At 35.8% G+C, this 14,576-nt stretch overlaps 1 protein-coding gene across 2 annotated transcripts in view; it reads left to right on the top strand.

Annotated features, from left to right (window-relative positions):
• The window catches only part of DNAJB14 (DnaJ heat shock protein family (Hsp40) member B14), a 51,502-nt gene that overhangs the window by 21,650 nt on the left and 15,276 nt on the right, over positions 1 to 14,576 (top strand). For both annotated transcript variants that reach the window (XM_023220084.3, XM_023220086.2), the window contains one exon: positions 3,134 to 3,279. In XM_023220084.3, coding sequence (XP_023075852.1) covers positions 3,134 to 3,279 — 146 coding nt within the window. The remainder of the gene's footprint in view (positions 1 to 3,133; positions 3,280 to 14,576) is intronic.

Genomic DNA, 14,576 nt, shown 5'->3' with positions numbered 1-14,576 from the left:
CCTTCAAAGAATCTGTGATCTAGAAGAGTTGTCAGACAAGTAAAGAGGCAAATGTAGTACACTGTGGTAATTGTTGGGATAAGGCTAAGTTCAGAGGATGTGGGGAGGATAGAAGAGGGGCAGCAAACCTAGTCCTGAGAAATTTGAATTCTTAGGAAAAGGAAGAGCTAAGCCAGAGTCCAGAGAAGTTGTAGAAACTAGCTAACCAAGAGGAGAAGCAGAGAAGGTGTGCTTAGCACCAAAAACAGCTGCAAAGATCTAGGAGGTAAGAGAGTCGGCTTCAATACTGATTGTAAGAAAGAAACAGGAAGATGATAGGTCGCTTTGAAATCTGATGGGTATCCTTTTTTTCTGTATTCCAGTTCTGAGACAGCAGGATTTTCAAGTCGGATGAACAGATTTGAATTCTTACTTGTGAGGCCTTCCTTTATTACTTATTTGAAATAGGAGGCCTGCCCTTCCTTTCTGTTTCTATTAGCTACTTTATTTTTCTCCAGATATTTATCATCATATGATGTACATTATATTTTACTTACATATGTTTATTGCTTGTCCTTCTCCCAATCGTAAATTTGTGATTGTTTTATTCACCACTGTAGCATCTGAAATTGTGCCTAACAGAAAGTAAATATTTGTTGTTAGTAAATATTTGTTGAAGAAATAAGTCCTCATTCTCATCTGTTACTTGGTTATGTGAATTTAGGCAATTAACCACTCAAAGACTGGTTTCCTCATTGGTTAAATAGCAATAATGTCTACTAAATGAGGAGCAAATGAGATAATTTGTGTAAAATAATCAGTATAATAAAATTCTGTAATTCTTTATGTGAAATCTTTGTGACCAAATGCAATTTGGAATTCAGAATTCTTCATATTTTAGAGAGGTACTAATATAGTCGGCTCTCCACATCTATGGGTTCTGCATCTGTGGATTCAACCAACTGTGAATTGAAAGTATTTGGTGAAAAATAACAATACAACAATGAAAAATAATACAAATTAAACAACCAATAAAGTGTAACAGCTGTTTACATAGCATTTACATTGTCTTAGGTATTATTTATAACCTAGAGATGATTTAAAGTACATGGGAAGATGCATAAAGGTTATATGTAAGTACTATACTATTTTATATCAGGAATTTGAGCATCCATAGATTTTGGTATTCAAAGAGGGAGGATCCTGGAACTAATCCCCTGTGGATACCAAGGAATGACAGTGTATTATATATTATACATCTTAGAGTCTAGGGCAGCAGTCCATAACAAATAGTAACATGTCTCAGCAAAACATACAGGTATTCACACTTAAATGGGATAAATGAAGATTCTGTAGTAGCTTCACATCTTTTCAGGTCAGATTTTTGCCTAGAGGCAAAATCTAAGTCCAGTTCACTTTTTTATGCAGTAAAATTAGTTATAGAATGACTTTGATTTTTCAGAGCTTTATGGATATTAGAACATTGATATGGGATGGTGGACCTGTACCTAACACACAGTAGGTGTTTTATAAATGCCCCCCATTTCCTTTATTTCTATCACATAGTTTCTAAACATTTCTAAGAGAATGAGTCTCTACACAGGTAGGGATCATTCTCTTTTTTTGTTTACAGATACATGTCAAATACCTAGAACACTGGACACAGTGGGTATTCAATAAATATAATTGACTAAATAAAGGAAATGTCATGTTTTTGAAATAAAGTTGACATATGTTAATGTTTTTTAAGTCTCTAAAGTAGAAAAATCCAATTATAATTTCTGTAAATTTGTATAATTTTATATTACTTGCCCTTTTAACCCCCAATTTCATATAACAAATGATAGATGCCTTCATTATATAAAGAAAGCTAAGGCTCATTTACTTCGAAAATATTTACTGAGACCCTGTTGTGTGCCCAGCACTGTGATACCTAATAGGTTTAATAGTAAAAAAAAAAAAAAAAAAAAAAAAATCAATCTTGTCTCTTTTCTTTGAAAACTTTGAATCAGTCTTTGCAGTTCTTTTGCTGCCAGTGTCCACTTATACCCCAGATCATTTTGCCGGTCACTTACCTCTGTCTACCTCTGTTATCAAGCCACCCACACATGGAACACATCTAAAGTTGCAAAGTACTCTCCAAAAATTTTGAAAATGTACTGTGGCTTTTGTGAAAGTAAATTACTAGATTGTGGAAGAAGGTTGGCATCCACTTGTACTTAATGTTCTCTGTTCCATTCAGAGTATTTCTTTTCTAATCCTAATGTACTTTAAATATTCCAGGCTTAAATCTGTTAAATATTTAATGTACAAACTGTATGTATATAATCTTTAAAAATGTGCTTATCACAATGAAAAGCAGGGATAACATTTTTTGAGTACCATGTTATATCTTATCATGAGATGTTATCTTTTTCAGAGAGTGACACAGATTAATTATCTTTGGCATAACAGGGCTGGCTGGGTGCAGTGGTTAATGCCTGTAATCCCAGCACTTTGGAAGCCTGAGATGGAAGGATCATTTGAGGCCAGAAGTTCGAGACTAGCCTCAGCCCCAACATAGCAAGACCCCATCTATACCAAAAATAAATAAATAAATAAATAAATAAATAAATAAATAAATAGGCTAACTTAATTTGACATTTAAACCATAGAATACTGCAGTTGTTTTGCATGTACTAAGCTATTGTTTTGATAGTTGGTTAGATCTACATTATGCAAGAACAAAATTTTTGGAATGTAATGCATGTTCATTCTTAGCTGTGACATGCTTTTGAAGAGTTTTGGAATTACTTTATCCACTTACGAGTACTAAAAAAATTGTATGTATTGTCTCATTTTAGTTACAATATATGCTCTGACTTTCATCCACGATTATTATGGGCTTTGCTTTACTTCTCCGTAGTTGTGATCCCTTACACTAAGGACATTTTCATGGTTTACTCTTCTTAGACTGGGGAAGAGGTTGGAGGAATGGTCTATGGTCGAAAAAGAGAATGAAGCAAACTAATCCTTAAAGGGATAAGCCATCATTAGATTTTGAGAAAGAGTCCACAGATAGTTCTTTATACTATCCTAATAAATTTAAAAATTAGAGATATTACATGACCGTCTTCCTTGAAATTTACATTATAACACACTCTCTTGTTCACAGCATAAACAAATGTAAAAATTACTATGAAGTACTTGGAGTTACGAAAGATGCTGGTGATGAAGATTTGAAAAAAGCTTATAGAAAGCTTGCTTTGAAGTTTCATCCAGACAAAAACCATGCACCTGGAGCAACAGATGCTTTTAAAAGTAAAGTAAACCTTTTAAAGCAATTTTACTAAGCTCTCTTTAAAATTCACTTTATAGTGTTTCAGAATATTAAATTCTGCTTTTGGACTGGTGCATTTAGAGACCAGCACAAGCAAAGGTCTGGAAAATCCTTTAAAACTTCAGTATTAACTGGTCATACCTGAAGTCAAATGAATGCAGTTTGCCTTCACAAAAGCAACATTCCAGTTCTGATACAGTCTTAAGTAACTTTTCTAGGCACCTATGCATGCTTTCTTGTTTACCAGGAACAAGTAGGGTGATGATTATGCATGAGCTTCTAGCATATTGCCGTCTGGTTCTAAATGAACTAAAAGCAAAATATAGTTTTTGTGAGTTTTTAAGGTACAATAGACTGGAACTTGGATATTTAAGAAAAATCTCCCCAGAGTTCTTTTATTTCTATTAAATTTTGCCCAGTTTTTTCATTTTATATATGTAGTTTTAGCTAATGTCATTTTTTCTTTTTAAAAATATCATTCTTCTTGCCTACTATTTATTTTTTTATTTCTATCCCAATATGCTTTAAATTTTTTGCCAATTTAATAAATGTCAGCGAAGTGATTTTGTCATTTTATATTTTGTTAAATACAATTTATTTGTAATAATTAATTTCTAATTCATAGTTAAATGCCTAAATTTGTGATTGTTCATTCTTGTGAATTTGGCATCCGTAAAGCCAGTGTATAATGTTTACAGTACAATAGTGGGGTCTTAGAATCACTGGAAGTAGATACTCATTTTAAACATCTTCCAAAAAGATAGAAGAATCAATTGGTCCTTCATGAAAATACTGATAAGATTGTTTCCAAAACAGTTTTGTTTCTTGAAGGAAGTTGCCAAGGAAAATACATTTGGGAATTAATAATATATTCCAATAAAAGCCACTGCCAAAGTGGTGCTGGTAACAGTAAAATACCACTGTGACAGGGAGAGACGTCTCAGTTTGTTTCCTTAAAGTAAAAGTGGCGTGTTGAAAGTACAGGAAAAGCTTTACTTGAAAACACTAACTTGCAAATTACATTTCCATCAGTTCATTACCTGAAGAATGTGTCCAGAAAATAGTGCCATTATTTTCTTTCCTCCAAATACACACCTTTATTAAACAAAAGTAAAGCTTTCATTTTTAAAAATAACACAGATAATAGCACTTAGGTTAATTTATAATTCAATAGTACAGAAAGTTGGGAAATTTGTGATGGAATTGTCAAGTAGAATAAATATTTGTTTAATTTGTTTTATAGCTTGAGCCTAATGTACGCAGTCACAGAGTTACCAGAAAATGTAACTGAAATCTTTGAATAGCTAATTTATTATCATATATTCCCCCAAAAGCTAAAAGTGAGTTTAGATTTATGAGTTCCACAAATTTAATTTAAAAATTTTTGAGTTTTAAAAACGTTTAAAATATTTTGGCAGTGGATTATTCATATGTTTGTGATCTGCTAAGTGATTTCAGTGTTAATTCTTCATTAATGCTAAGAACATTAAACTCTTTCTTCAACTTCTGTATTGAAGTCATGTTAGCATCTTGGAATAACACTAAATGTATGTAGCATATTTCTACAGCCTCTGTAGTGTTTTGAATAGGTTAGCAGCATAGATGTCACCTAAGGAAGCCAGCTGGACACTCACTGGGGTTTTACAAAGCTGGTTATACTTTCGTGTGGTACATTTCAGAGTTTAGTGCTCTGCTTTGCAAAACTAGAAACTTAATACTTACCAACATGCCGGGAGATGATTTATATCTAGAGGAGAGGATCACATTGTTCAATAGACAAAGAGATTACCTGTAAATCAGAATGCCAGTTTATTAGTCCCAAAGAGGATCAGAATAGGGAATTGGCTGATAAGCCCATTTTTCACTGAGTGGAAACTACATAGAAAACTCAAGTTGTAATCCACATATGCTTGGCTAGTAACAGTAGTCAATTAGAAAATATTACAGATAGCATCATCACACAGAAATGGCAGGTTTTATTCATTTAGCATACAGGATCTTCTCATCGTCTTCGGTATCATCTTATTTTATTTTTAACCAACCAGTCTGTTTTTGGAATACTAAGCCGTTTATCTCTGAGCAAAGACAATACTGTTGTCTTTTTTATAAAAGCTAAAGTATGGATTGATTGCTCTGTAATTACTAAAACACTTTTTTCAGAAAATGGAAACTTCTTGCTTTTATTTCCTTCAAGAATAGAAAATGAAGAGGTAATTAATAATTAAATGAAGAGATGTTTCATTTGCGTGTTTTGTAAAGCTTTAAAAATAAAAAAGATTGTTCTCAAGGAGAATGGATGAAATGAACTCATACGTTCATGTAGCTATTTTGTCTTTCCAGTTAGGATTGTAAGTTTCCCAAGTGGGGAGTATTTACATGTAAAGTGACTTGCAAAATACATGTAAACATATTTTTAAAAACATTTTAATGAAATGAATCCCTTTCCTTTTTTCTGATGTAGATGTCTTCAAAACATACCCATTCTACATTATCTTCAAAGATTCCCCAGCATTTCAGAGACTATTTGAATAATACCTGTGTCTATTGACATACACATGAATGTTGTAATAGGGCGTAGATTAGTTGTTTATGTGTTTGCTTGACAAGTAATAGTGGAATGGGAGTTGTTGCTTGTATTAGTTCTGGTAGTTCAATATGAACATCTAGAGTATATCTCTAAGAACAAAGAGTTTAATTCTGCCATTTGGGTTAGTTCTTGTAGAGAAGTACAATGAGAGAATCTGAGATATCTTCTTCCCCAAAGAATTTATAATTCATAAAGGGCAGATAAACCTTACACAGAACTTTTGTGATATAGTAATGCCTCACATTTAAGAAACATCTTACAGTTTTTCATTCCCATTTTTAAATTTAATGCTTATTTAAAAATCTCATGAAATAGTTAAGAGACCAGTGTCATCCTCATTTCAAAAATAAGAAAATTGAGACTCAGATTTACCCAGGATCTCACAGAAGACCAACTATATTTAAATACCAAAACAGACTACAGATGTCCAAAGAAAGGTTAGAAAGATGAAGTCTCATTGTGAGCAGAGTAGTTGGAGAAACCTTCATAATAGTTAGAATTAAGGTTAAAATTGAGAGTTTTCTTAAGAGTTAGCATGATGTCTATGGTTAGAGAAGAGAGGGGATGGCAAAAGCTTGGCAGCGAGAATGAGGTGGGTGATCTAAAATTCCATGAGGACTTCCACTTTCAGGAAGATAGGACAGATATACTTTTCCCTATTTCTCCCAATGAGTACAACTGAAAACCCCAAACATTAATGTATAAAATAAAGAAAACAAACAAAGGAAGACTCTGAAAGGTGGAGAGAAAAAAGGTAGACCAACTAGGTAGGGACCTCAGGATTCAAAGAATAACACAGCAGTTAGTTGCTTAGGTTTTTGTTTTTGTTTTTTGTTTGTTTGTTTGTTTTTTTTTTTTGACGGAGCCTTGCTGTGTTGCCCAGGCTGGAATGCAGTGACACAGTCTCGGCTCACTGCAACCTCTGCCTCTTGGCTTCAAGCAATTCTCTGCCTCAGCTTTTTGAGTAGCTGGGATTACAGGCGCCTGCCACCACACCCAGCTAATTTTTTTGTATTTTTAGTAGAGATGGAGTTTTCACCATCTTGGCCAGGCTGGTCTTGAACTCCTGACCTTGTGATGCACCCACCTCAGCCTCCCAAAGTGCTGGGATTACCAGCGTGAGCCACCGTGCCTGGCCTACGTATTTTTTTCCCCCATATATATCCCAGATTAGATTCTGGAGGAGTAGGTAACACAAAAACACCAATAAGTATAGACAGAAAAACCCCAAGAAAAGCCTGCCTTATCTAGCCAAATGATCAGGAAAGGGATAGCCTAGAAGGACAGAAAAACAGTAGCCACTCTACTGCAAACACCACAGGAAAAATTGTTGCCCCACCCTGACCCACACTAGCAAAGGCTGAGTAGAGAGCCTAGACTACCGCCCCCTCTATGCTGTAATGAGATGCTCTAAGCTCCCTCCTGGGATGGTAACAGAGAAGGTTAACTAGATAGCTTAGACTTTCATTTATGCTGGGTAGTAAGAAAGGCTTCCTTCACAATGTCAGTGGGGATCATGTGGACTTTCACCTCCACCTGGCAGTGAAAGGGTGCTCATTCTCCCTGCTGGGGTAGTATCAGAGGTAGCCTAATGTATAGTCAGGACTTTAATCACCACCCTGAGGTAACAAAGTCATTTCCTTATGGTGTCAGTGAAGTTAAATGGAGAACAGTAATGAAGCATCTCGTCTCCTCCTAGGCAGGGAGATATAAGTGGAGGTTTGATGTTTCCATAAGGGAGCTTCTGTATCTATCCAATGGGACCCTTCCCCTTGAGTGTCTTCAGAGGCCAAGGGAAAAAACCCGGACTTCCACTCCCACTTAGGAACAATGAGATGATATTCGCCCTTCTCTGCTGAAGTGGAGTCAGAGGAATACAATAAAAACAAAATATGTAAATAAGATCCAGACTCTCATAAGATAATACCCCATATTACGAAGTTTCAGTTGAAAATTACTTGTCAGTCTAAGAACCTATGGAATGTTTATGGTCATATAAATGTTTCAATGGGTCATCATATAAATGTTTCAATGAGCAACCACAAATAAGCTTAAAACAAAAGAATCTCTGCAAAGCAATAAAAAGTCTGAGCAAAGCTGTTAAAGTATAAAGAACAAAATAGAAATTTTACAACTCAAAAATAAAAACTATCAATAAGTGGAATAAACAGCAGAATGGACAGATAGAGGAAATAATTGGTGAGCTAGAAAATAGAAAAATAGATGTTATCCAATTTGAACATAGAAAATAAGCTCAAATGAAAAAGGACATAGCCTCAGAGACTGGTGGGACTATAGCACAAGATCTAATATTTAGGTGATTAGTGTCCTAGAAGAAAGGGAGAAAGAAGGCAGAGCTGAAAAGGTACTGAGAAAATTAAAGGTTGAAAACTCCCCAAATTTGGCAAAAGATAGAAGCCTATAGATTCCAGTTGAATGAACCCCAAACTGATAAACCCAAAGAAAGCCACACCAAGACACATCATTGTCAAACTTTTGAAAACTAAAGACAATGGCTTGAAAACAGCAAAAGAGAAATGACGCCTTACCTATAAGGGGAAAAGCAATTTAAGTGACAGCAGATTTCACATCAGAAACCACAGAGGCCAGAAAGAAGTGGCACATATTTCAAGTGCTGAAGGAAAAGGAACTGTCAACCTAGAATCCTATACTCAGCAAAAATATCTTTCAGGAATGAAGGGGAAATCCAGACATTTGTCAGATGAAGGAAAAATGAGAAAATTTGTCAAGAACAAATACAACCTAAGAGAATAGCTAAAGGAAGTTCTTTAAACAAAAGGACACAATAAAAGAAAGAATCTTGAAATATCAAGAGGAAAGAAAGAACACGGTACTCTGGTATTATTTGTGGTGCCCCAAAGTTTGTATGTTGAAACCTAGTCACAAATGTGATGGTATTAGGAAGTGAGGCCTTTGGGAGGTGGGATTCCACCTTGTGAAGACAGAGTTAGAAGGAACCATTTGTGAACCAGAAAGCAGACCCTCACCAAGACACTGAGTCTGCCAGTGTCTTGATCTAAGCCTCAGCCTCTGTAGCTGTGAGAAACAGATTTGGTTATAAAATATCCAATTTATGATATTTTTTATAGCAATCTGAATGGACTAAGACACATGGTAAGCAAAAATATGGTTAAATACAGTATACTTTTGCTTCTCTTGAGTTTGTTTGATATTTGAAGCAAAAATTACAACATTGATAAGGTTTTAGATGTAGGTAAAGAAAATATATAAGGCAATTATTTTTTTGTTTGTTTGTTTTTTTGAGACGTCTCTCTCTGTCACCCAGGCTGGAGTGCAGTGGCACAATCTCTGCTCACGACAACCTCCGTCTCCCGGGTTCAAGCGATTTTCCTGCCTCAGCCTCCTGAGTAGCTAGGATTACAGGCATGCGCCACCACACCCAGCTAATTTTTTTGTATTTTTAGTAGAGACGGGGTTTCACCATGTTGACCAGGATGGTCTCGATCTCTGGATCACATGATCCACCCGCCTCAGCCTCCCAAAGTACTGGGATTACAGGCATGAACCACCGCGCCTGGCTGGCAATTACGTTTTAAATGGGGGAAGATAAAGGGAAGTAAAGGGAGGTAAGGATTCTGTACTTAATTCAAACTAACAAAATGATGACACCAGAGGATTATAAATTATGTATATATTATGTATATATAATACATATATATTATGTGTATATAATGTATATATAATACCTAGAGCAACCACTAAAAAGTTATACAAAGATATATACTTAGAACAGACTATAGATAAGTCAAAATGGAATTCTAAAAAATGTTCAAGTAACTAACTCACAGGTTGTCAGGAAAAAGAAAACAGGAATGAAAGGACAGAAAATAAAAAATAAAATGGCAGGCTTAAACCCTAACTTAACAGTAATTACATTACATGTAAGTGACCTGTCTATGCCAATTAAAAGTCTTTTGGTATAATGCATTTTAAAAGCATGATTTCACTAGGTGAAGTGGCTCACGCCTATATATTCCTAGCACTTTGGGAGATGAAGGTGGGAGGATCAGTTGAGCCCATGAGTTCAAGATCAACCTAGCCAACGGTGAGACCCCTATCTCTACAAAAAATTAAAAAATTAGCTGGATTTGGTAGCACATGTCTGTTATCCCAGCTACTTAGGAGTCTGAGGCAGGAGAATCACTTGAGCCTGGGGGGTTGAGGTTGCAGTGACCTGTGATTGTGCCACTGCACTCCAGCTGGGGTAACAGAGCAAGACCTTGTTTTAAAAACAAAACATGATTTTGCTGTATGTTGTCTACAAGAAAATTATTTGATAACACTATATCCAGAATAAAAATAAGATTGAAAAACTATACCATGCAAATATTAATCAAAAGAAAACAGGAGTTGCTATATTAATATTAGAGCAAGTAGGCTTTAGAGTAAAAAAATTACCAGAGTAGTACATTATGAACATGTACATGATAAAAGAGTCAGTCCTTTAAGACATAAGTGTATATGCACCGAAAGACAGCTGCAAAATATGTAAAGCAAAAACTAATAGAACTGGAGGAAGAAATAGACAAAGTCACAGTTATAGTTGGAGACTCTGATACCTCTCTCTCTCATAATTGATAGAACAATTAGATAGAAAATCAACAAGAATATAGAAGAACTAAACACCGCCATCACCCAACAAGATCTAATCAACATTTATACATGCCGCTCAACAACAGCAGACTGCAAATTCTTTTCAAGTGCCCACAGAACACACAGGAAGATAGACAATATCCTGAGTCATAAGATAAACCTCCAGTAATTTAAAATATTGAATTTATACAAGTATGTTCACCAACCACAATGGAATCAAAGTGGAAATCAGTAACACAAAGGTAATAGGAAAACGTCCAATCCTTGGAAACTGAACAACATACTTCTAAAGTATTCATGGATCAAACAGGAAATATCAAAACAAATTTTAAAAAATAATATTGAACTAACTTGGCTGGGCGCGGTGGCTCACACCTGTAATCCCAGCACTTTGGGAGGCCGAGGCGGGTGGATCACAAGGTCAGGAGATTGAGACCATTCTGGCTAACACGGTGCAACCCTGTGTCTACCAAAAATACAAAAAGCCAGGTGTGGTGGCGGGCACCTGTGGTCCCAGCTACTCGGGAGGCTGAAGCAGGAGAATGGCGTGAACCCAGGAGGCAAAGCTCACAGTGAGCCGAGATTGCGCCACTGCACTCCAACCTGGGCAACAGAGCAAGATTCCATCTCAAAAAATATATATATGTGTGTGTGTGTGTGTGTGTGTGTATAACTAAAAATGAAAATACAACAATCAAAATTTGAGAAGACCAGCTAAAGGAATGCTGAGAGGAAACTTGTAACATGAAATGCATACGTTAGAAAAGAGGAACAGTCTCAAATCAGTTATCTATGCTTCTACCTTACAAATCTAGAAAAAGAATAGCAAAATAAACTCAAAGCAAGCAAAAGAAGGAAATTATAAGAGTAGAAATCAGCACAATTGAAAAGAGTAGCAATAGTGAATATCAATGAAACAGAGCTGGTTCTCTGAAAAAAAATCAATAAAATTGAAAGACTGACCAAAAAAAGAGAGAAGACAGAAATGACCATTGTCAGAAATGGTGTCAGAGACAAGGATATCACTGCAGACATCAAAAGGATAATAAGAATACTATGAACAATTCCATACACGTAAGTTTACAAATTAGATAAGATGGTTCAATTAGTTGAAAAACACAAATGATCACAACTCAGTCTGATATAGGTAATGTGAATAGCCCTATAGAAATTGCTGTGGTTTGGGTATATTGAAATTTGATCCCCAATGTGGCAGTGTTGGGGGGTGTAGCCTAGTGGGAAGTGCTTTTGTTATGGGGGCAGACCCCTCCTGAATGTCTTGGTGCTGTTCTCACAGTAGTAAGTTCTTGCTCTTTTGAGGCTAGATTAGTTCTCACAGGAATTGATTATTTCCTGAGTGAGTGGGTTGTTATAAAGCCAGGACACCTCTCAGGGTTTCCCCTCTTTGCACCTGTCTGCTTCCGCTTTGATTTTCTCCACCATGTGATGTAGCACAAAAGCCCTCACCAGAAGCCAAGGCCATGCCCACAAACTTCTCAGCCTATAGAACCGTAAGCTAGTCTCAGGTATTATTCTATAGCAACACAAAATGGACTAAGACAGAACTGTTCAGTGAATTAAAGTTGTAATTACAAAATTCCCAAAAAAGAAATATCCAGGCTCAGATCCCCTTGTTTTGTTTTTTTTTTTCTTTGAGACGGAGTCTTGCACTGTCGCCCAGGCTGGAGTGCTGTGGCACGATCTCGGCTCACTGCAAACTCTGGTTCCCAGGTTCACACCATTCTCCTGTCTCAGCCTCCCAAGAGGCTGGGACTACAGGTGCCCGCCACCACACCCAGCTAATTTTTTGTATTTTTTTAGTAGAGACGGGGTTTCACCATGTTAGTCAGGATGGTCTCGATCTCCTGACCTCGTGATCCACCCGCCTCGGCCTCCCAGAGTGCTGGGATTACAGGCATGAGCCACCATGCCTGGCCTTCAGATTCTCTTATTGAAGAAGTCTATCAAACTTTTTAAGGAAGAATTAAAACTAATTCTCCATAATCTCTTCCAGAAAATAGAAGAGGAAGAGACATTTTCCAGTTAATGTTAAGAAATGTTTTACCTTGCTTATATCAAAACCAAAGACATTACAAAAAAACAAAACAAAACAAAACAAAAAAAAAATTACAGACCAGTATACTTTGTGGAATAAACCCAAACGTCCTTAACAAAATACCAGAATTTTGCAGTATATAAAAAGAATAATATATACCCCAAACAATAGAAGTTTATTTCAAGGTAGCAAACTCAATTCACTATTTGAAGATCAATAAGTGTAATCCACCACATTAATAGACTAAAGGAAAAAAATCCCACGATTATATTAATCAGTGGAATAAAAGCATTTGATACATTTCACCACCCATTCATGATAAAAACTGTCAGAAAAAATAGCAATAGAAGGGAACTGCCTCAACTTGATGAAGAGCAACTACAGAACTCCTGTAAGCTAACATTAAATGGTGAAAGACTGAATGCTTTTCCCTTATGATCAAGAATAAAGCAAGAATGTCTCTTTACCACTCTTACTCGACAAAGTGCAGGAAGTAGTAACCACTGTGTTAAAGAGAGAAAAAGGAAATAAAAGGCATACAGGTTGGAAAAGAAGAGCTAAAACTGTACTTATATGCAAATGACATGATTATCTATGTAGAAATCCAAGGAATCTACAGAAAAAAACTGTAACTACAAAGTGAATCCCGTAAGATTGCAGGATACAATATAAATATACAAAAAATTAATTGCATTTCTATTTACTAGCAATGAACATTTAGACACTAAAATTAATACATTAGCATTTACAACCATACATACAAAAAAATACTTAGGTGTAAATTTAATAAAACTTGTATCAAATTTATATACTGAAAGCTATACAATATTGATTAAAGAAATCAGAAAATAGCTAAATAAAAGGACTGAAATATCATGTTCATGGATGGGAAGATTCAACACAGTAAAGATGTCAAGTCAGCCGGGCACAGTGGCTCACACCTGTAATCCCAGCACTTTGGGAGGCCGAGGCGGGCAGATCACCTGAGATCGGGAGTTCTAGACCAGCCTGACCAACATGGAGATACCCCATCTCTACTAAAAGTACAGAATTAGCCAGGCGTAGTGGCACATGCCTGTAAGTCCAGCTACTCAGGAGGCTGAGGTAGGAGAATCACTTGAACCTGGGAGGCGGAGGTTGCAGTGAGCCAAGATCATGCCATTGTACTCCAGCCTGGGCAACAAAAGCAAAACTCTGTCTCAAAAAAAAAAAAAAAAGATGTCAAGTCATCACAAATTGATATACAGGTTTAACACAATTCCTGTCAAAATCCTAGCAGCATTTGTTTTGTAGATAGAAACAAGTTTTATTCTAAAATTCATATGAGGGGAAGTAAGAACCTGAATATTTAAAAACATTTATTTTTATTAAAAGAATGTAGTTGGAGTAATCAGTGTTCCTGATTTCAGGATTTACTATATCAATAGTAAACAAAACTGTGTGGTATTGGCAGAGAAATATACACATAGATCAATAGAACGAGATAGGAAACCCAGAAACAGACTGATACTAATATAGCCAACTGGTTTTTGACAAAGATGCAAAAGCAATTCGATGGAGGAAAGAGCCTTTTCAACAGTTGGTTTTGAGGCAGTTGGACACCCATAGGCCAAAAAATTAACCCTGACGAAAAGTATCATCCCTTATACACAAAATGAACTCAAAATAGATCATTAATGTAAATATAAAACATAACACTTAATCAACAATCATGGGAGCAAATCTTTAGGATCTAGGGCGAGGCAATGATTTTTTAAGACTTAACCCCAAAAGCACAGTACATAAAAGGAAAAGTTGTTAAGTTGTACTTTAAGATTTTTAAAGTTTGCTCTGCCCTATGACGAGGATTAAAAGAAGCTCCAGGATGGGAAAAAAAGATTTGCCAGGCACATATTTGTCAAAGGACAGGTATCTTGAATATATTAAACATAAAGAACTCCCAACACTCAAAAGTAAAATAACAGACAATCCAATTAGAATGGTCAAGAAAATGAAGAGAT

This window comes from Piliocolobus tephrosceles, chromosome 3 (assembly GCF_002776525.5).
Source record: "Piliocolobus tephrosceles isolate RC106 chromosome 3, ASM277652v3, whole genome shotgun sequence".
NCBI lineage: Eukaryota > Metazoa > Chordata > Mammalia > Primates > Cercopithecidae > Piliocolobus > Piliocolobus tephrosceles.
This window is presented reverse-complemented; position numbering and strand designations above follow the sequence as displayed.